The following is a 23,190-nucleotide window of genomic DNA, read 5'->3' as shown; positions in this document are numbered from 1 at the left end:
TAGTTAGTCCATAACGTAACAGGAGTTGTGGAATTTGTCTGATTTAATAGTTAGTCCATAACGTAACAGAAGTTGTGGAATTTGTCTGATTCAGTAAGTAGTCCATAACTTAACTTGAGTTGGGGAATTTGCCTGATCCAGTAGGTAATCCATAACGTAACATGAGTTGGCGAATTTGTCTGATTCAGTAGGTAATCCATAACGAAACATGAGTTGTGGAATTTGTATGATTTAGAAATTAGTTTATATGGTAACAGAAGTTGTAGAATTTGTCTGATTCAGTAAGTAGTCCATAACGTAACATGAGTTTTGGAATTTGTCTGATTTAGTAGTTAGTCTGTAACGTTACATGAGTTGTGGAATTTGTTTGATTCAGTAAGTAATCCATAACGAAACAGAAGTTGTAGAATTTGTCTGATTTATTAGTTAGTCCATAACGTAACAGAAGTTGTGAAATTTGTCTGATTGAGTAGTAAGTCCATAACGTAACTTGAGTTGTGGAATTTGTCTGATTCAGTAAGTAGTCCATAACGTAACATGAGTTGTGGAATTTGTCTGATTCAGTAAGTAGTCCATAACGTAACATGAGTTGTTGAAATTGTCTGATTCAGTAAGAAGTCCATGACGTAGCAGGAGTTGTTGAATTTGTCTGATTCAGTAGGAAATCCATAACGTTACATGAGTTGTGGAATTTGTCTGATTTAGTAGTTAGTCCATAACGTAACATGAGTTCTGGAATTTGTCTGATTCAGTAGGTAATCCATAACGTAACATGAGTTGTGGAATTTGTCTGATTCAGTAGGTAATCCATAACGTAACATGAGTTGTGGAATTTGTCTGATTCAGTAGGTAATCCAAAACGTAACATGAGTTGTGGAATTTGTCTGATTCAGTAAGTAGTCCATAACATAACTTTAGTTGGGGAATTTGTCTGATTCAGTAGGTTATCCATTACGTAACATGAGTTGTGGAATTTGTCTGATTTAGAAATTAGTCCATAAGGTAACAGAAGTTGTAGAATTTGTCTGATTCAGTAAGTAGTCCATAACGTCACATGAGTTTGGGAATTTGTCTGATTTAGTAGGTAATCCATAACGTAATATGAGTTGTGGAATTTGTCTGATTTAGTAGTTAGTCCATAACGTAACAGGAGTTGTGGAATTTGTCTGATTTAATAGTTAGTCCATAACGTAACAGAAGTTGTGGAATTTGTCTGATTCAGTAAGTAGTCCATAACTTAACTTGAGTTGGGGAATTTGTCTGATCCAGTAGGTAATCCATAACGTTACATGAGTTGTGGAGTTTGTCTGATTTAGTAGTTAGTCCATAACGTAACATGAGTTGTGGAATTTTTCTGATTTAGTAGTTAGTCCATAACGTAACAGGAGTTGTGGAATTTGTCTGATTTAATAGTTAGTCCATAACGTAACAGAAGTTGTGGAATTTGTCTGATTCAGTAAGTAGTCCATATCTTAACTTGAGTTGAGGAATTTGTCTGATCCAGTAAGTAATCCATAACGTAACATGAGTTGGCGAATTTGTCTGATTCAGTAGGTAATCCATAACGTAACATGAGTTGTGGAATTTGTATGATTTAGAAATTAGTTTATAAGGTAACAGAAGTTGTAGAATTTGTCTGATTCAGTAAGTAGTCCATAACGTAACATGACTTTTGGAATTTGTCTGAATTAGTAGTTAGTCCATAACGTTACATGAGTTGTGGAATTTGTTTGATTCAGTAAGTAATCCATAACGAAACAGAAGTAGTGGAATTTGTCTGATTTATTAGTTAGTCCATAACGTAACAGAAGTTGTGAAATTTGTCTGATTAAGTAGTAAGTCCATAACGTAACATGAGTTGTTGAATTTGTCTGATTCAGTAAGTAGTCCATAACGTAACATGAGTTGTGGAATTTGTCTGATTCAGTAAGTAGTCCATAACGTAACATGAGTTGTTGAATTTGTCTGATTCAGTAAGAAGTCCATGACGTAACAGGAGTTGTAGAATTTTTCTGATTTAGTAGTTAGTCCATAGCGTAACATGAGTTGAGGAATTTGTCTGATTCAGTAGGTAATCCATAACGTAACATGAGTTGTTGAATTTGTCTGATTCAGTAGGTAATCCATAACGTAACATGAGTTGTGGAATTTGTCTGATTCAGTAAGTAGTCCATAACATAACTTGAGTTGGGGAATTTGTCTGATTCAGTAGGTAATCCATAACGTTACATGAGTTGTGGAATTTGTCTGATTTAGAAATTAGTCCATAAGGTAACAGAAGTTGTAGAATTTGTCTGATTCAGTAAGTAGTCCATAACGTCACATGAGTTGGGGAATTTGTCTGATTTAGTAGGTAATCCATAACGTAATATGAGTTGTGGAATTTGTCTGATTTAGTAGTTAGTCCATAACGTAACAGGAAATGTGGAATTTGTCTGATTTAATAGTTAGTCCATAACGTAACAGAAGTTGTAGAATTTGTCTGATTCAGTAAGTAGTCCATAACTTAACTTGAGTTGGGGAATTTGTCTGATCCAGTAGGTAATCAATAACGTAACATGAGTTGTTGAATTTGTCTGATTCAGTAGATTATCCATAACGTAACATGCGTTGTGGAATTTGTCTGATTTAGAAATTAGTCCATAAGGTAACAGAAGTTGTAGAATTTGTCTGATTCAGTAAGTAGTCCATAACGTAACATGAGTTTTGGAATTTGTCTGATTTAGTAGTTAGTCCATAACGTTACAAAAGTTGTGGAATTTGTTTGATTCAGTAAGTAATCCATAACGAAACAGCAGTTGTGGAATTTGTCTGATTTAGTAGTAAGTTCATAACGTAATTTGAGTTGTGGAATTTGTCTGATTCAGTAAGTAGTCCATAACGTAACATGAGTTGTTGAATTTGTCTGATTCAGTAAGTAGTCCATAACGTAACATGAGTTGTGGAATTTGTCTGATTCAGTAAGTAGTCCATAACGTACCATGAGTTGTTGAATTTGTCTGATTCAGTAAGAAGTCCATGACGTAACAGGAGTTGTTGAATTTGTCTGATTCAATAGGTAACCCATAACGTTACATGAGTTGTGGAGTTTGTCTGATTTAGTAGTTAGTCCATAACGTAACATGAGTTGTGGAATTTGTCTGATTTAGTAGTTAGTCAATAACGTAACAGGAGTTTTTGAATTTTTCTGATTTAGTAGGTAATCCATAACGTTACAGAAGTTCTGAAATTTGTGTGATTGAGATGGTAGTCCATAACGTTACAGAAATTGTGAAATTTGTCTGATTCAGTAGGTAATCCATAACGTAACTTGAGTTGGGGAATTTGTCTGATTCAATAGGTAATCCAGAACGTTACATGAGTTGTGGAATTTGTCTGATTCAGTAGATTATCCTACGTAACATGAGTTGTGGAATTTGTCTGATATTTAAGTTAGTCCATAACGTAACAGAAGTTGTGGAATTTGTCTGATTCAGTAAGTAGTCCATAACGTTATTTGAGTTGTGGAATTTGTCTGATTCAGTAGGTAATCAATAACGTAACATGAGATGGGGAATTTGTCTGATTCAGTAGGTAATCCTTAAAGTAACATGAGTTGTGGAATTTGTCTGATTCAGTAGGTAATCCATAACGTAACATGAGTTGTAGAATTTGTCTGATTCAGTAGGTAATCCATAACGTAACATGAGTTGTGGAATTTGTCTGATTCAGTAGGTAATCCATAACGTAACATAAGTTGTGGAATTTGTCTGATTTAAAAATTAGTCCATAACGTAACAGAAGTTGTAGAATTTGTCTGATTCAATAAGTAGTCCATACCTTAACATGAGTTGGGGAATTTGTCTGATTTAATAGTTAGTACATAACGTAACAGAAGTTGTGGAATTTGTCTGATTCAGTAAGTAGTCCATAACTTAACTTGAGTTGGGGAATTTGTCTGATCCAGTAGGTAATCAATAACGTAACATGAGTTGGTGAATTTGTCTGATTCAGTAGATTATCCATAACGTAACATGCGTTGTGGAATTTGTCTGATTTAGAAATTAGTCTATAAGGTAACAGAAGTTGTAGAATTTGTCTGATTCAGTAAGTAGTCCATAACGTAACATGAGTTTTGGAATTTGTCTGATTTAGTAGTTAGTCCATAACGTTACAAAAGTTGTGGAATTTGTTTGATTCAGTAAGTAATCCATAACGAAACAGCAGTTGTGGAATTTGTCTGATTTAGTAGTAAGTCCATAACGTAATTTGAGTTGTGGAATTTGTCTGATTCAGTAAGTAGTCCATAACGTAACATGAGTTGTTGAATTTGTCTGATTCAGTAAGTAGTCCATAACGTAACATGAGTTGTGGAATTTGTCTGATTCAGTAAGTAGTCCATAACGTACCATGAGTTGTTGAATTTGTCTGATTCAGTAAGAAGTCCATGACGTAACAGGAGTTGTTGAATTTGTCTGATTCAATAGGTAACCCATAACGTTACATGAGTTGTGGAGTTTGTCTGATTTAGTAGTTAGTCCATAACGTAACATGAGTTGTGGAATTTGTCTGATTTAGTAGTTAGTCAATAACGTAACAGGAGTTTTTGAATTTTTCTGATTTAGTAGGTAATCCATAACGTTACAGAAGTTCTGAAATTTGTGTGATTGAGATGGTAGTCCATAACGTAACAGAAATTGTGAAATTTGTCTGATTCAGTAGGTAATCCATAACGTAACTTGAGTTGGGGAATTTGTCTGATTCAATAGGTAATCCAGAACGTTACATGAGTTGTGGAATTTGTCTGATTCAGTAGATTATCCTACGTAACATGAGTTGTGGAATTTGTCTGATATTTAAGTTAGTCCATAACGTAACAGAAGTTGTGGAATTTGTCTGATTCAGTAAGTAGTCCATAACGTAATTTGAGTTGTGGAATTTGTCTGATTCAGTAGGTAATCAATAACGTAACATGAGTTGGGGAATTTGTCTAATTCAGTAGGTAATCCATAAAGTAACATGAGTTGTGGAATTTGTCTGATTCAGTAGGTAATCCATAACGTAACATGAGTTGTAGAATTTGTCTGATTCAGTAGGTAATCCATAACGTAAAATGAGTTGTGGAATTTGTCTGATTCAGTAGGTAATCCATAACGTAACATAAGTTGTGGAATTTGTCTGATTTAAAAATTAGTCCATAACGTAACAGGAGTTGTTGAATTTGTCTGATTCAATAGGTAACCCATAACGTTACATGAGTTGTGGAGTTTGTCTTATTTAGTAGTTAGTCCATAACGTAACATGAGTTGTGGAATTTGTCTGATTTAGTAGTTAGTCAATAACGTAACAGGAGTTTTTGAATTTTTCTGATTTAGTAGGTAATCCATAACGTTACAGAAGTTCTGAAATTTGTGTGATTGAGATGGTAGTCCATAACGTTACAGAAATTGTGAAATTTGTCTGATTCAGTAGGTAATCCATAACGTAACTTGAGTTGGGGAATTTGTCTGATTCAATAGGTAATCCAGAACGTTACATGAGTTGTGGAATTTGTCTGATTCAGTAGATTATCCTACGTAACATGAGTTGTGGAATTTGTCTGATATTTAAGTTAGTCCATAACGTAACAGAAGTTGTGGAATTTGTCTGATTCAGTAAGTAGTCCATAACGTTATTTGAGTTGTGGAATTTGTCTGATTCAGTAGGTAATCAATAACGTAACATGAGATGGGTAATTTGTCTGATTCAGTAGGTAATCCTTAAAGTAACATGAGTTGTGGAATTTGTCTGATTCAGTAGGTAATCCATAACGTAACATGAGTTGTAGAATTTGTCTGATTCAGTAGGTAATCCATAACGTAACATGAGTTGTGGAATTTGTCTGATTCAGTAGGTAATCCATAACGTAACATAAGTTGTGGAATTTGTCTGATTTAAAAATTAGTCCATAACGTAACAGAAGTTGTAGAATTTGTCTGATTCAATAAGTAGTCCATACCTTAACATGAGTTGGGGAATTTGTCTGATTTAATAGTTAGTACATAACGTAACAGAAGTTGTGGAATTTGTCTGATTCAGTAAGTAGTCCATAACTTAACTTGAGTTGGGGAATTTGTCTGATCCAGTAGGTAATCAATAACGTAACATGAGTTGGTGAATTTGTCTGATTCAGTAGATTATCCATAACGTAACATGCGTTGTGGAATTTGTCTGATTTAGAAATTAGTCTATAAGGTAACAGAAGTTGTAGAATTTGTCTGATTCAGTAAGTAGTCCATAACGTAACATGAGTTTTGGAATTTGTCTGATTTAGTAGTTAGTCCATAACGTTACAAAAGTTGTGGAATTTGTTTGATTCAGTAAGTAATCCATAACGAAACAGCAGTTGTGGAATTTGTCTGATTTAGTAGTAAGTCCATAACGTAATTTGAGTTGTGGAATTTGTCTGATTCAGTAAGTAGTCCATAACGTAACATGAGTTGTTGAATTTGTCTGATTCAGTAAGTAGTCCATAACGTAACATGAGTTGTGGAATTTGTCTGATTCAGTAAGTAGTCCATAACGTACCATGAGTTGTTGAATTTGTCTGATTCAGTAAGAAGTCCATGACGTAACAGGAGTTGTTGAATTTGTCTGATTCAATAGGTAACCCATAACGTTACATGAGTTGTGGAGTTTGTCTGATTTAGTAGTTAGTCCATAACGTAACATGAGTTGTGGAATTTGTCTGATTTAGTAGTTAGTCAATAACGTAACAGGAGTTTTTGAATTTTTCTGATTTAGTAGGTAATCCATAACGTTACAGAAGTTCTGAACTTTGTGTGATTGAGATGGTAGTCCATAACGTAACAGAAATTGTGAAATTTGTCTGATTCAGTAGGTAATCCATAACGTAACTTGAGTTGGGGAATTTGTCTGATTCAGTAGGTAATCCAGAACGTTACATGAGTTGTGGAATTTGTCTGATTCAGTAGATTATCCTACGTAACATGAGTTGTGGAATTTGTCTGATATTTAAGTTAGTCCATAACGTAACAGAAGTTGTGGAATTTGTCTGATTCAGTAAGTAGTCCATAACGTAATTTGAGTTGTGGAATTTGTCTGATTCAGTAGGTAATCAATAACGTAACATGAGTTGGGGAATTTGTCTAATTCAGTAGGTAATCCATAAAGTAACATGAGTTGTGGAATTTGTCTGATTCAGTAGGTAATCCATAACGTAACATGAGTTGTAGAATTTGTCTGATTCAGTAGGTAATCCATAACGTAAAATGAGTTGTGGAATTTGTCTGATTCAGTAGGTAATCCATAACGTAACATAAGTTGTGGAATTTGTCTGATTTAAAAATTAGTCCATAACGTAACAGAAGTTGTAGAATTTGTCTGAATCAGTAAGTAGTCCATACCTTAACATGAGTTGGGGAATTTGTCTGATTTAGTAGTTAGTCCATAACGTTACATGAGTTGTGGAATTTGTCTGATTTATTAGTTAGTCAAAAACGTAACATGAATTGTGGAATTTGTCTGATTTATTAGTTAGTCCATAACGTAACTGAAGTTGTGGAATTTGTCTGATTTAGTAGTTAGTCCATAATGTAACAAGAGATGTGGAAATTGTCTGATTTAGTAGTTAGTCCATAACGTAACAGAAGTTGTGAAATTTGTCAGATTCAGTAAGTAGTTCATAACGTAACATGAGTTTGGATATTTGTCTGATTCAGTAGGTAATCCATAACGTAACATGAGTTGTGGAATTTGTCTGATTTAGAAATTAGTCCATAACGTAACAGAAGTTGTTGAATTTGTCTGATTCAGTAAGTAGTCCATAACATCACATGAGTTGTGGAATTTGTCTGATTTAGTAGTGGTTCAATAGTTGTTTCAATATGCATTGTTCAGAGGGGTGATATATTGCGTTTTTGGTTTAATATCATTGTTCAGAGGAATGATATCTTGTGTTATTGGTTAAATATCATTGTTCAGAGGAGTGATATCTTGTGTGTTTGGTTCAATATCATTGCTGAGAGGAATGACATCTTGTGTTTGTGGTTTAATATCATTGTTCAGAGGAGTGATATCTTGTGTTAAATGTTCAATATCATTGTTGAGAGGAATGATATCTTGTGTTTGTGGTTCAATACCATTGTTCAGAGGAGTGATTTGTCTGATTTAGTAGTTAGTCCATAACGTAACAGAAGTTGTGAAATTTGTCAGATTCAGTAAGTAGTTCATAACGTAACATGAGTTGTTGAATTTGTCTGATTTATTACTTAGTCCATAACGTAACAGGAGTTGTGGAAATTGTCTGATTTAGTAGTTAGTGAAAAACGTAACATAAGTTGTGGAATTTGTCTGATTTAGTAGTTAGTCCATAACGTAACATGAGTTGTGGGATTTGTCTGATTTAGTAGTTAGTCCATAACGTAACAGAAGTTGTGGAATTTGTCTGATTTGGTAGTTAGTCCATAACGTAACATGAGTTGTGGAATTTGTCTGATTTATTAGTTAGTCCAGAACGTAACAAGAGATGTGGAAATTGTCTGATTTAGTAGTTAGTCAAAAACGTAACATGAGTTGTGGAATTTGTCTGATTCAGTAGGTAATCCATAACGTTACATGAGTTGTGGAATTTGTCTGATTTATTAGTTAGTCCATAACGTAACGAGAGTTGTGGAATTTGTCTGATTAAGTAGGTAATCAATAACGTTACAGAAGTTGTGAAATTTGTCTGATTCAGTAGGTAGTCCATAACGTAACAGTAGTTGTGGAATTTGTCTGATTCAGTAGGCAATCAATAACGTTACAGAAGTTGTGGAATTTGTTTGATTTAGTAGGTAGTCCATAACGTACCAGAAGTTGTGGAATTTGTCTGATTTAGTAGTTAGTCCATAGCGTAACAGAAGTTGTGAAATTTGTCAGATTCAGTAAGTAGTTCATCACGTAACATGAGTTGGGATATTTGTCTGATTCAGTAGGTAATCCATAACGTAACATGAGTTGTGGAATTTGTCTGATTTAGAAATTAGTCCATAACGTAACAGAAGTTGTTGAATTTGTCTGATTCAGTAAGTAGTCCATAACATAACATGAGTTGGGGAATTTGTCTGATTTAGTAGTGGTTCAATAGTTGTTTCAATATTCATTGTTCAGAGGGGTGATATATTGTGTTTTTGGTTTAATATCATTGTTCAGAGGAATGATATCTTGTGTTATTGGTTAAATATCATTGTTCAGAGGAGTGATATCTTGTGTGTTTGGTTCAATATCATTGCTGAGAGGAATGACATCTTGTGTTTGTGGTTTAATATCATTGTTCAGAGGAGTGATATCTTGTGTTATATGTTCAATATCATTGTTGAGAGGAATGATATCTTGTGTTTGTGGTTCAATACCATTGTTCAGAGGAGTGATTTGTCTGATTTAGTAGTTAGTCCATAACGTAACAGAAGTTGTGAAATTTGTCAGATTCAGTAAGTAGTTCATAACGTAACATGAGTTGTTGAATTTGTCTGATTTATTACTTAGTCCATAACGTAACAGGAGTTGTGGAATTTGTCTGATTTAGTAGTTAGTGAAAAACGTAACATGAGTTGTGGAATTTGTCTGATTTAGTAGTTAGTCCATAACGTAACATGAGTTGTGGGATTTGTCTGATTTAGTAGTTAGTCCATAACGTAACAGAAGTTGTGGAATTTGTCTGATTTAGTAGTTAGTCCATAACGTAACATGAGTTGTGGAATTTGTCTGATTTATTAGTTAGTCCAGAACGTAACAAGAGATGTGGAAATTGTCTGATTTAGTAGTTAGTCAAAAACGTAACATGAGTTGTGGAATTTGTCTGATTCAGTAGGTAATCCATAACGTTACATGAGTTGTGGAATTTGTCTGATTTATTAGTTAGTCCATAACGTAACGAGAGTTGTGGAATTTGTCTGATTAAGTAGGTAATCAATAACGTTACAGAAGTTGTGAAATTTTTCTGATTCAGTAGGTAGTCCATAACGTAACAGTAGTTGTGGAATTTGTCTGATTCAGTAGGCAATCAATAACGTTACAGAAGTTGTGGAATTTGTCTGATTTAGTAGGTAGTCCATAACGTACCAGAAGTTGTGGAATTTGTCTGATTTAGTAGTTAGTCCATAACGTAACAGAAGTTGTGAAATTTGTCAGATTCAGTAAGTAGTTCATAACGTAACATGAGTTGGGATATTTGTCTGATTCAGTAGGTAATCCATAACGTAACATGAGTTGTGGAATTTGTCTGATTTAGAAATTAGTCCATAACGTAACAGAAGTTGTTGAATTTGTCTGATTCAGTAAGTAGTCCATAACATAACATGAGTTGTCGAATTTGTCTGATTTAGTAGTGGTTCAATAGTTGTTTCAATATACATTGTTCAGAGGGGTGATATATTGTGTTTTTGGTTTAATATCATTGTTCAGAGGAATGATATCTTGTGTTATTGGTTAAATATCATTGTTCAGAGGAGTGATATCTTGTGTGTTTGGTTCAATATCATTGTTGAGAGGAATGACATCTAATGTTATTGTTTCAATATTCATTGTTCAGAGGAATGACATCTTGTGTATGTGGTTCATTATCATTGTTCAGAGGAGTGATATCTTGTGTTTTTGTTCAATATTCATGGTTCAGAGGAATGACATATTGTGTTTTTGGTTCAACATCATTGTTCAGAGGAGTGATAGCTTGTGTTTTTGGTTCAATATCATTGTTGAGAGGAATGACATCTTGTGTTTGTGGTTTAATATCATTGTTCAGATGAGTGATATCTTGTGTTATATGTTCAATATCATTGTTGAGAGGAGTGATATCTTGTGTTTGTGGTTCAATATCATTGTTCAGAGGAGTGATGGCTTGTGCTATTGTTTCATTATTATTTTTTAAATTAAGTGATATCTGATGTTATTGGTTGTATTATTATGTGTATTGGAATGATAGCTCTTGTTTTATGTTATATATTACTGTTTAGTGGAATAATAGCTGGTGTTATTAGTTGTGTACTCACTGTTGAGTGGAGAGATAGTTGCTGTTATATGTTGTTTACTTATGTTTAGTAGAGTGATTGGTTTTGTCGTATATTACTGATAAGTATAGTATTAGGTAGTGTATATAGTTAGAATATTTATTATTTAGTGGAAGGATAGCTAGTATATTTATTATTTAGTGGAAGGATAGCTAGTATATTCATTATTTAATGGAAGGATAGCTAGTATATTTATTATTTAGTGGAAGGATAGCTAGTATATTTATTATTTAGTGGAAGGATAGCTAGTATATTCATTATTTAGTGGAAGGATAGCTAGTATATTTATTATTTAGTGGAAGGATAGCTAGTATATTTATTATTTAGTGGAAGGATAGCTAGTATACATATTATTTAGTGGAAGGATAGCAAATATATTTATTATCTAGTGGAAGGATAGCTAGTATATTCATTATTTAGTGGAAGGATAGCTAGTATATTCATTATTTAGTGGAAGGATAGCTAGTATATTCATTATTTAGTGGAAGGATAGCTAGTATATTCATTATTTAGTGGAAGGATAGCTAGTATATTTATTATTTAGTGGAAGGATAGGTAGTATATTCATTATTTAGTGGAAGGATAGCTAGTATATTTATTATTTAGTGGAAGGATAGCGGAAGGATAGCTAGTATATTTATTATTTAGTGGAAGGATAGCTAGTATATTCATTATTTTGTGGAAGGATAGCTAGTATATTTATTATTTAGTGGAAGGATAGCTAGTATATTTATTATTTAGTGGAAGGATAGCTAGTATATTCATTATTTAGTGGAAGGATAGCTAGTATATTTATTATTTAGTGGAAGGATAGCTAGTATATTCATTATTTAGTGGAAGGATAGCTAGTATATTTATTATGTAGTTGAAGGATAGCTAGTATATTTATTATTTTGTGGAAGGATAGCTAGTATATTTATTATTTTGTGGAAGGATAGCTAGTATATTCATTATTTAGTGGAAGGATAGCTAGTATATATTTATTATTTAGTGGAAGGATAGCTAGTATATTCATTATTTAGTGGAAGGATAGCTAGTATATTTATTATTTAGTGGAAGGATAGCTAGTATATTCATTATTTAGTGGAAGGATAGCTAGTATATTTATTATTTAGTGGAAGGATAGCTAGTATATTTATTATTTAGTGGAAGGATAGCTAGTATATTCATTATTTAGTGGAAGGATAGCTAGTATATTCATTATTTAGTGGAAGGATAGCTAGTATATTCATTATGTAGTGGAAGGATAGCTAGTATATTTATTATGTAGTTGAAGGATAGCTAGTATATTTATTATTTTGTGGAAGGATAGCTAGTATATTCATTATTTAGTGGAAGGATAGCTAGTATATTCATTATTTAGTGGAAGGATAGCTAGTATATTTATTATTTAGTGGAAGGATAGCTAGTATATTTATTATTTAGTGGAAGGATAGGTAGTATATTCATTATTTAGTGGAAGGATAGCTAGTATATTTATTATTTAGTGGAAGGATAGCTAGTATATTTATTATTTAGTGGAAGGATAGCTAGTATATTCATTATTTAGTGGAAGGATAGCTAGTATATTTATTATTTAGTGGAAGGATAGCTAGTATATTCATTATTTAGTGGAAGGATAGCTAGTATATTTATTATGTAGTTGAAGGATAGCTAGTATATTTATTATTTTGTGGAAGGATAGCTAGTATATTCATTATTTAGTGGAAGGATAGCTAGTATATTCATTATTTAGTGGAAGGATAGCTAGTATATTTATTATTTTGTGGAAGGATAGCTAGTATATTTATTATTTTGTGGAAGGATAGCTAGTATATTCATTATTTAGTGGAAGGATAGCTAGTATATATTTATTATTTAGTGGAAGGATAGCTAGTATATTCATTATTTAGTGGAAGGATAGCTAGTATATTTATTATTTAGTGGAAGGATAGCTAGTATATTCATTATTTAGTGGAAGGATAGCTAGTATATTTATTATTTAGTTGAAGGATAGCTAGTATATTTATTATTTTGTGGAAGGATAGCTAGTGTTATACGTTCAATATATATTTTCTATGTTTAGTGTAGTTATAGCTGGTGTAGAAGGTAGTGTTTTCCTTTTTTATTTCTTAGTATATGTTTTTTTATTTTAACTGTTATACATTTTGTATAGGTGGAATGATAGCTGGTGTTGTCGGAAGTATATTCATTGTTTGTCTGGTATGTGTTGTATGTATCATTGTAAACAAGCGTAAAGCTGCATCAGAATCTATAATACAGGGAACCAGACAGCAAGACAATAATGATGTCATTACAATGCCTCAGTTCCATGGAAATCAATGGCACCAGCAAAACTTAGGTAACAATAATATTAGGCCTATGTTAAGTAGAAATAGTAACTGTACATTATGAGTAGAACTTAAAAGAAGATGAGAGTAATAATCTAAGAGCAATACTACTGTACTATAATTGTAAAGTGTGTGTTTCAAGTTGTCTGATATGTCTAAAAATAGAACATAGCGGTAACATATGTAGATTGTGGGTTATATCTCTGTAGCCAAATCTGAGTAAATCTGACATGCGGTAGAATAGTTCATAGGTCAATATCTATCTGCCATGAAATTTGTAGACACATCAGACAATTCATTGTTTGGTTGCTGCTCAAGAAGATTTTGATCAATATCTTTAATATCGTTATAGAAAGAGATAAACTGTAAAAAGCAAGAATGTTCAGTAAAGTAGGAATTACAAATAAGTCGACCTGACAAAGATTGTCAGTCGCCCCCTTAAGGATTTATTATCATTTGTATAGCATATTTACCCGACACTATCGGAATATAGGTATTTTGTCGGATCTTAACATAAAATTCTTATATTAAATATTACAGAATCGTGTACGGATAAAATAATATTTAATGTCAAATTGGTTTAAAGGCTTTTAAATCTGTATTTTGGTAAATTTATACCAGCATGAATCAGGCATAGATTACCTTAGCTGTATTTGGCAAAACTTTCAGGAACTTTGGTCCTCAATGCTCTTCAACTTCGTACTTTATTTGGCTTTTTTTTAATTTTTTTTTAAACTTTTTTGGATTCGAGCGTCACCGATGAGTCTTTTGTAGACGAAACGCACGTCTGGCGTATATACAAAATGTAGTCTAAACACATTTATTTAAAATAAAAAAACAGTTGATGGCATGACACGGGTTATGTTCTTTTCATATATTTTTATGAAAGTATGGTATTTAACCCCTAACGGGAAGGATTGTGCCCGATATTCATATGATGAAGACATAGTCTTTCAATCAGTTTAATTGAAGTCTGGAGCTGACATGTCAGTTAACTTCTAGTAGTCTGTTGTTATTTATGTATTATTGTCATTTTATTTATTATCTTTTGTTGCATCTTCTGACATCGGACTCGAACTTCTCTTGAACTGAATTTTAATGTGCGTATTGTTATGCGTTTACTTTTCTACATTAGCTAGAGGTAAAGGGGGAGGATTGAGATCTCATAAACATGATTAATCCCGCCGCAATTTTGCGCCTGTCCCAAGTCAGGAGCCTCTGGCCTTTGTTAGTCTTGTATGCTTTTTAATTTTAGTTTCTTGTGTACAATTCGGAGTTAAGTACATTGTATTAGTATACATATTTTTTAAGGGACCAGCTGAAGGACGACTTCGGGTGCGGGAGTTTCTCGCTACATTGAAGACCCATTGGTGGCCTTCGACTGTTGTCTGCTCTATGGTCGGGTTGTTGTCGCCTTGACACATTCCCCATTTCCTTTTTCAATTTTATATATGAAAAACATCTCCCCATAATAATGAAATGTTGAGAAAATTAACCAGAGTTATCGTACATTAATCACAAAAAGGTGCGAGCAAACAATTTTCGCGCTTTAAATATTAAAATTTAACTGTCTCGAGTGGAGAAATATCGTAACACACTTGTTGCAGTTGTGAAATCTATATGTCAGTTATTTTGTGGTGTTTGGGAAATATTATTTTATTATATATTTAAACACATCGAATATAATGTTAGTAAAGCGCTTGTACAAGACCTAATACATATAGTTATGAAACTGAAGTTTTCTTACTTTTATTTTGATGGTCTTAAAGGTGTGCACTCGTTGTAATTTGTATTCACATATTAAGTAACCCGTTTTTTAATTTTCCTCGAAGTTAAGTATTTTTTGTGATTTTTCTCTTTGGTATAGTATTCAAAGTCCCTTCACCTTTGACAACCTTCACGAACTTAACTCTCTGTAATTTTTAAACATTTTACTTTTGACACTTCCGCAAAATATTGCAACCCTATTGGTTTGAATTGAATGTGTAGCTCAATTAATTTGCTAAATTTATTTGATAAATTGAGGTCTTTTGGAGCTTTCACTTTATATGATGAGTTTATTTGTACAAAACGGTTGTGCTTTCAATTTAATAAAATATTTGTCAAAAGTTGAATTTTTCAACTAAAATATTCAAAGGTTCTAAAGCTCCAGAGTTCCCCTGGAACATTTAATTTCATCATATATCTTTCAAATAAAATTGAGAAAGGAAATGGTGAATATGTCAAAGCGACAACCACCCGACCATAGAGCAAACAACAGCCGAAGGCAACCAATGGGTCTTCAATGTAGTGAGAATTCCTGCACCCGTAGGAGTCCTTCAGCTGGCCCCTAAAATATGCATAATAGTACAGTGATAATGGACGTCATACTAAACTCCGAATTATACACAAGAAACTAAATTTAAAAATCATACAAGACTAACAAAGGCCAGAGGCTCCTGACTTGGGACAGGCGCAAAATTGTGGCGGGGTTAGACATGTTTATGAGATCTCAACCCTCCCCCTATACCTCTAGCCAATGTAGAAAAGTAAAAGAATAACAATACGCACATTAAAATTCAGTTCAAGAGAAGTCCGAGTCCGATGTCAAAAGATGTAACAAAAGAAAATAAATAAAATGACAATAATACATAAATAACAACAGACTACTAGCAGCTCCAGACCTCAATTAAACTGATTGAAAGATTATGTCTTCATCATATGAATATCAGGTACAATCCCTCCCGTTAGGGGTTTAGTATCATACTATCATAAAATATATGAGAAGAACATAACTCGTGTCATGCCAACAACTGTTTTTTTTTAGAAATAAATGTGTTTAGTTCCGATGCAAAGACCCTATCAGTGAATCAATGTTAAAGCCAAAATATGCAATGTTTAATGACCTGACAACAGTATCGTAACTATATCCCCTTTTAATAAGTCTATTAAAAGGTTTTGTTAGTTTTTGAGAAGAATACTGACATTTTTGTGCTTTATAAAGAATATTTCCATAAAATTTTGGATGTGAAATACCTGAACGTATAAGATGTCTGCATGTTGAGTTATATTTACGAATTATTTCCTTATACCGGTGATAAAATTTAGTAAATGTTTTGACCAGTTTGTGATATCGAAAACCCTGGTGTAATAATTTTTCAGTAATACATAAATTTCTCTCGCTAAAATCTAATACGTTGTTACATACACGAGCGAATCGTACAAGTTGAGATATATAAACACCATAAGATGGTGACAAGGGAACGCCACCATCTAAAAATGGATAATTAACAATAGGAAATGAAAAATCATCTCTTTTATCATAAATTTTTGTATTAAGCTTCCCGTTTATGATATTGATATCAAGATCGAGGAAAGGGCAGTGGTCATTGTTATCATTAGCTTTATTTAAAGTAAGTTCTACAGGATACATTTCTTTAGTATACATACTGAAGTCGTCATTATTGAGAGCCAATATATCATCCAAATATCTAAAAGTATTGTTAAATATTTGTATCAAATGTTGTTATGATGGCTCTTTGCTAATTTTAGTCATAAAGTGTAACTCATAACAATACAAAAACAGGTCCGCAATAAGTGGTGCACAGTTAGTCCCCATTGGAATTCCAATAACTTGACGATATACGGAATCTCCAAAGCGAACAAAAATGTTATCAAGTAAAAATTCAAGCGCATAAATAGTATCAAAACATGTCCAATTGACATAGTTCTTTTGTTTATTGCTACTAAAAAATTATCTAAAAGAGTTTGAACAGATGTACTCGCATTCCGACTTTTTAAATGCCCAGTTAATTAGGAATGTGAATTTTTTCTTAATAAGAATATGAGGCAAAGTGGTATATAGGGTAGAAAAATCAAAACTTTGAACAGATTCAAAATCACCAATATATGCATATCAATTTATCAAGTACTTCCAACGAGTTTTTGACACTCCAAAAGTAATTAATTCCACTATTTTCAAAGGCCTTATTTGAACAATTTATTATCAGGTTTTTTATTGTACCAAGTGTACCAGTAAGTAAAACAGACAATTTAGTAGTTGAACAATGGCTAGAAGATGAAATAAATCTATATTTGTAAGGTTTTTTGTGCAGCCTCGGAAGCCAGTACATAGTTGGGACTTTCATTGTGTTTGGTTCTGCTTGTAAAGAAGTAGCTAAAAGTTTATGTTTGTTACAGATGTCTTTTTCTGAAAATGAAGTCAGTTGGAAATATAGATGTATAGATGCAAAATTTAGACCGAGGAATCCATGTAAACCATTACTGAACATACAAAATTTCGAAGAGTAACGTGAACATTTCGCGAATTTTTCGAGTTTCATGTTTCGAGTTTGTTTAATGGGACAACTCTTAGCTAAATAAAAAATAAAGACCAACTTTTTTTCCTGTGACTTCCGATGCATATACGTTATTAATTTTTTCTTACTCTATCATACTTTGAAAATTTGATATACACTATTTTTTTTAAACATTATAGGAAATGTTTATTTTAGAATTTTAAGAAAATTTTCCTGTCAAACATTTACTTTGCGCTGTTTTTCGTGGTACATTTAGAAAATAAAATTACAAAAATACCTATCTCAGAGGAAAATCAAATAGAAAAGTCCCTATTCATATGGCAAAATCAAATAGGAAAGTCCCTATTCATATGGCAAAATCAAATGACAAAACACATAAAAAAACAAACAGACAAGAACTGTCTTAATCCTGACTTGGTACAGGTATTTTCAAATGTAGAAAATGATGGATAGTAACAATATATAACGTTGCGTCTATTCCTTATGATCTTAATTTTATTTTACATGATTTCCAAAACCACAGTAGATACAGGTGAGCGACACAGGCTCTTGAGAGAGGTTCTAGTTAATTATATAACCTTTGCACCATCAAATTAAAAGATGTATGAAAATTGTTGCAAACCACATTCAAGTGCCTATTCGAAAAAGTCATCATCTGTTTTTCGTTCATATAATCTTTTACTGTTCATCCATTACTGGCCTACTAGAATCATCAGTAAGTTGATGTCATTTTCATTCACCATTGGACATTAGACAGACCATCCGAACTGTTATAAGTGTATGAAAAGGAACAATTTTACGGTAAATTGAAGTATATATGTTTTAAATGATAAATTTCTTTATTTACAGATCAAAGAAATCTAATGCAACATTCTGGAGATGCCAGTCGGGTCACATATAATGAGTATAATCAAGATCCATATACAGGCGTTCGTCAGACTACTCAAAGTGAACCATCAGCTTCTCAAATAAGTTCAGATATATCTGCACCACCACCTTCGTATGAGAGTGTAACCAGTAAAGGCTACAACAAATCTTAAACTGAAAGGAGTATAACATTCACCTTGCTCCTTGGGAAATATATAACAAATAGCGTCAGTCGTTAGACAGGTGCTAACATTCAAGTGTCCATCTTCTCCTTCAAACAATCTAATTGGACAAACGAACAGATTGATTTGGTAACGAGTATGACAGTGATGAGTTGTAATGTGTGCGCACTGTTTGGATCCATGGGACACCTACATGTACTTCCTTTTTGCTGATACTTACAAATGTTGAATGAAAACAAATACTTTCGTCTCATTTTTCTCATCAACTCTCACATTAAAAAAATAATTGAAATTACCTGTACTTCTGCCGTCCGTCCGTCTGTTTTTTTGTCAAATATTTATTTCACATTACATCAAGTCTAACTTCATATTGAAAAAACCCTGAACGTCCGTCAGTACGTTTGTTCGTCAAGTATTTTGTAACTAATTTCTTCAGAACTAATGGATAGAATTGCTGCATACTAATACTTGAATATTTTAGTTTTTCTACATTATGAGTTTTTATAACTTGAGAAATAAAGGCAACAGTAGTATACCGAAGTTCAAAACTCATAAATCCATGGACAAAAAACAAAATCGGGGTAACAAACTAAAACCGAGGGAAACGCATTAAATAAAAGAGGAGAACAACGACACAACACCGAAACGGACCAAGCAACAGACAAAATACCACGAGAATAACAAATATAACATCAAAACCAAATATATGAATTAGGGATAGACAAGTACCGTGCCACGTCTTATCTCAAAAATAAGAGAAAACACAAACGACTCAACGTTTAAATGCAACACACACACAGAAACGAACAATATTATAACAATGGCCATCTTCCTGACTTGGTACAGGACACTTTTAAAGGGGAATAAATGTGGTGGGTTGAACCTGGTTTTATGGCATGCCAAACCTCGCACTTTAATGGCACAGTTAAATATAACATAGAAATGAAAACAAAATATTACAGGACTACAATACAAATAAAAAGCAGAACATATTAGACAAAGAAAAGCATGATTAATAGATAACAAAAAGCATCAGGTTTAAAATTGAATACGCCAAAAACGCGTCTAGTCCACACGAGACTCACCAGTGACGCCCAGATATAAAAGATCGAAAGTGAAAAAATACAAAATTGTACAGCACTGAAGATCAAAAGTTGAAAAGGTTTTGCCAAATACGGCATTGTTTGTATGCCCAGGATAAGAACATTCATATTATATAAAACTGTTGCAATAGGCTATTCTTATTATCAATGTTTACAGCTGTTTTGTTAATTATACCACAATTATGCAAATCATAAGAGATATGTCCAAGATAATTATTTTTTATATCAACGGCATTTTCTGATTCGAGCGTCATTGATGAATATTTTGTAGACGAAACGCGCGTCTGGCGCAAATACCAAGTTCAATTCTGGTTTTTATGATGAGTTTATTTATCGATATTGATATGTACCTCTTACTATACGTGTCGCAGCAATAACAAGATAATTGTGTATGGTTTTATATTTTATGTTCTTTAAGTAAGAATCTGTTGAAGAGTTCATATTCATTTAATATACTATACGACTTTTTATTTAAATGTGCAGACATGAAAAATGAAAATTTCCGTACCAACCCCAAGGGCATTAGTTGTATATGTAGTAAACTAAAAATAAATACCTTCACAACTTGTCCTTATACAATTAAGCATATCCTATTACATCCTATGTATTTAAATTATTACATGGTTAGTCATGTTTTGTACTGTTTGCATGTAACAATATTTCACCTAGTCGTTACATGAATTAGATGTCAATGTCATACACAAAATGAAATGTGTTTGTTTTAAAGAAAACAATAATTTTGAAAGGTGACAACTTGATTGTGTTGTATAAATAAAATGGAAAAAATAAATCGATAACAATTCAGCCATCCTCTAATCATGATTTCATCAACTCAATTTGTCTTTTTTCAGTTCATCATCGTTACTTAGTAAGTGTCGACGTGCTTGATATCAACATCAGGGTTTGTCATTGGGATGTGTCATTTGGGTTGTCATTGAACTCGTTTTTGGTAATGTCATGACTGTATAAGTTCATCGATATCGATTTGATATCAATATCTGGATCAATCTTTGACATTTGTATTAAATATCAATCTAAGATCCTCTACAAAGATTCGTTCGTAGTGATACTGACAGGGGAATAAGATAAGATTCAAGATTGAAGATTCAAAGTTTTATTTAGAGTCGATATTCAATAAACTACATAACACGAGCTCTAGTGAGCTTTTAAAATCGACTTCATAACAAAATATAATACACACACACACACAATACAATACACACATACAAAAGTCATGAAAACAACACAGAAAACAGAAAACTAATACCATACTTGATGATTGATTAAAATAATTGATGAATATAATTTTGATAAGTATGTTTAAGTTGTTGGAGTATATGATAATTTAGTTAAACGTTTTTTCTATAATGTCTATCATGAAAAATAAGCTGTTGACCTTAACGACAATACAACATGAAAGCGATCTCTGTAAATGAGTCCAAAATAATTGAACTTAATGTAGATGACATCTATCATGTCAGTATTTGTACAAAGCAGTGTAATTTTCTTTTAATTCTCAATGCAAATTGGTTGCCATAGAGGTCTATGTTAGGATATTGTTGTTTTCTGTAGAACAAAAATGATCGAAGTTGTTATAGTGTGCAATGTGTCTACAACACTCCACGTCAATGTCAATAGCCATTTACTCTTTAATTGACCTACCTTAGCGGAAAGTTTTATCGTCAAGAAGAAATCCTTTGCATTGAGAATTAAAAGAAATCCTTTTGATTAATGTCACATATCGAAATTCGTAATTTAAAAATATATCTTCGTAAATACTTTGATTAAAGAGCAGATAAGTATGAAGTAAAATTTATCCTAGAAGTAGAGTTTTTATTGTATTGAATTGTAAATCGTTGTACGTCTCTAGCTGAATGAAAGCTTTTCAGATATGTCCAAATTCAATTCATCATGAAGTTCGTTTGAGAAATTCGCATTCAGTAATACATAAAATTTCAATTTTAGAGTTTTCAAAACGTCTTTTATCTTTAGAATTATAATATTCGCGCAAAATAGATTTATAAAAAGTCATCATAATAACGCCTTTGCGTTTAAAATATTCCAGTAAATCTAATTCTGCAAGTAAGTCGATGAAATAAGAACACCAGTTACTTCACACATGGAAAGACCAAAGCTTGTTAAGTGATGCTAGTGTTATCGAATTTAACAAGTCTATTCTGCTTGCGTATAATATTGGACTTGTATCTACACTGAGTGACCGACAACCACAATAGCCAGTGACTTCAGAAAGACTAAGCATAACTGGGAGACTGAGATAATCCAATGGCGAAAGAGTATCAACGCCAAAAAATGCTTTACCTTGGATAAACTATTAAAAATACAACTAGCAAAGTAAAAAAATATCAAAATCAACCTTACGATTTATCAACTGAAATCTCAAAGGATGCGAAAAACATGCGTCTGGCGTATATACTAAGTTTAGTCCTGGTATTTCTATGATGAGTTTATTAACAACCACTGGGTCGATACCACTGCTGGTGGAGATTTATTTCCCCCAGGGTATCACAAAACCAGTAGTTAGCACTTTTTGTGCTGACATGAATTTTCATCGATATGGTTATATTTATAATATTAAATTTACTGTTTACAAATTTTTGAATATTTTGAAATACTAAAGCTTTTATACCTAGGGCATATAGAGTACTTAAGCTGTATTTGGCAAAACATTTTATAATTTCGGTTCTCGATGCTCTTCAACTTCGTACTTTGTTTGGCCTTTTTTTTTTTTTTTACCTTTTTTGGATTCGAGCGTCACTTATGAGTCTTTTGTGGACGAAACGCGCGTCTGACGTATATACTAAATTTAGTGCTGGTATATATGATGAGTTTATCTATAGACGCGAAAGTAAACAGATAATCAGTGATTTGTACCATCGTGAAATTTTGAGGTCGTCAAGAAATGAACTTTGTAATAATCTACTAGTTCCTAAACCTGAAATAATTCCATCGTCTGCTTTCAAAATGCTTTTTAAGTGAATGTGACCGTCTTTAGCCTGAAATAAATGCAATACTGAACTTGTCATCATGTTTATGATGAGCGTCTTCCAAACAACTGTTTACTTTCAGTTTGTGTTTAGTTTATCGTGACTTTCGATGTAAAAACCTAGAGACGTTCCGAAATCCTGTATTTGTGTCAACTCGTCCAATATAGAACAACTCGGGCAATACAGAAAAAAATCTATATTGGCCGAGTTATTCTGTATTGGTCGAGTTTACACCTTATATTGCATAGGCAGTTTTTTATCATATTAGGTCTAATAACAGTGTAGTAAATTAAAAAAATATTAATTTGCGTCTACATCCCGTCTACATCCCCGAATCAATAACATCGGCCAACACAGTTTCAAAAAGGAAGAATTGTGTTA

At 32.6% G+C, this 23,190-nt stretch overlaps 1 protein-coding gene across 1 annotated transcript in view; it reads left to right on the top strand.

The window, feature by feature from the left end:
- LOC134712793 (uncharacterized) overlaps positions 1-19,229 on the top strand; it is a 44,687-nt gene extending 25,458 nt beyond the window's left edge. Inside the window, exons 5-6 of the mRNA XM_063574664.1 lie at positions 13,180-13,365; positions 18,502-19,229. Of these exons, the coding sequence (XP_063430734.1) occupies positions 13,180-13,365; positions 18,502-18,692 (377 nt within the window). The 3' untranslated portion in view covers positions 18,693-19,229. The remainder of the gene's footprint in view (positions 1-13,179; positions 13,366-18,501) is intronic.
- The last annotated feature ends 3,961 nt before the right edge of the window (positions 19,230-23,190 follow it).

This window comes from Mytilus trossulus, chromosome 3 (genome assembly GCF_036588685.1).
Source record: "Mytilus trossulus isolate FHL-02 chromosome 3, PNRI_Mtr1.1.1.hap1, whole genome shotgun sequence".
Lineage (NCBI taxonomy): Eukaryota > Metazoa > Mollusca > Bivalvia > Mytilida > Mytilidae > Mytilus > Mytilus trossulus.
Note: the sequence above shows the minus strand (reverse complement) of the source record. Positions and strands in the feature narration are given on the sequence as shown.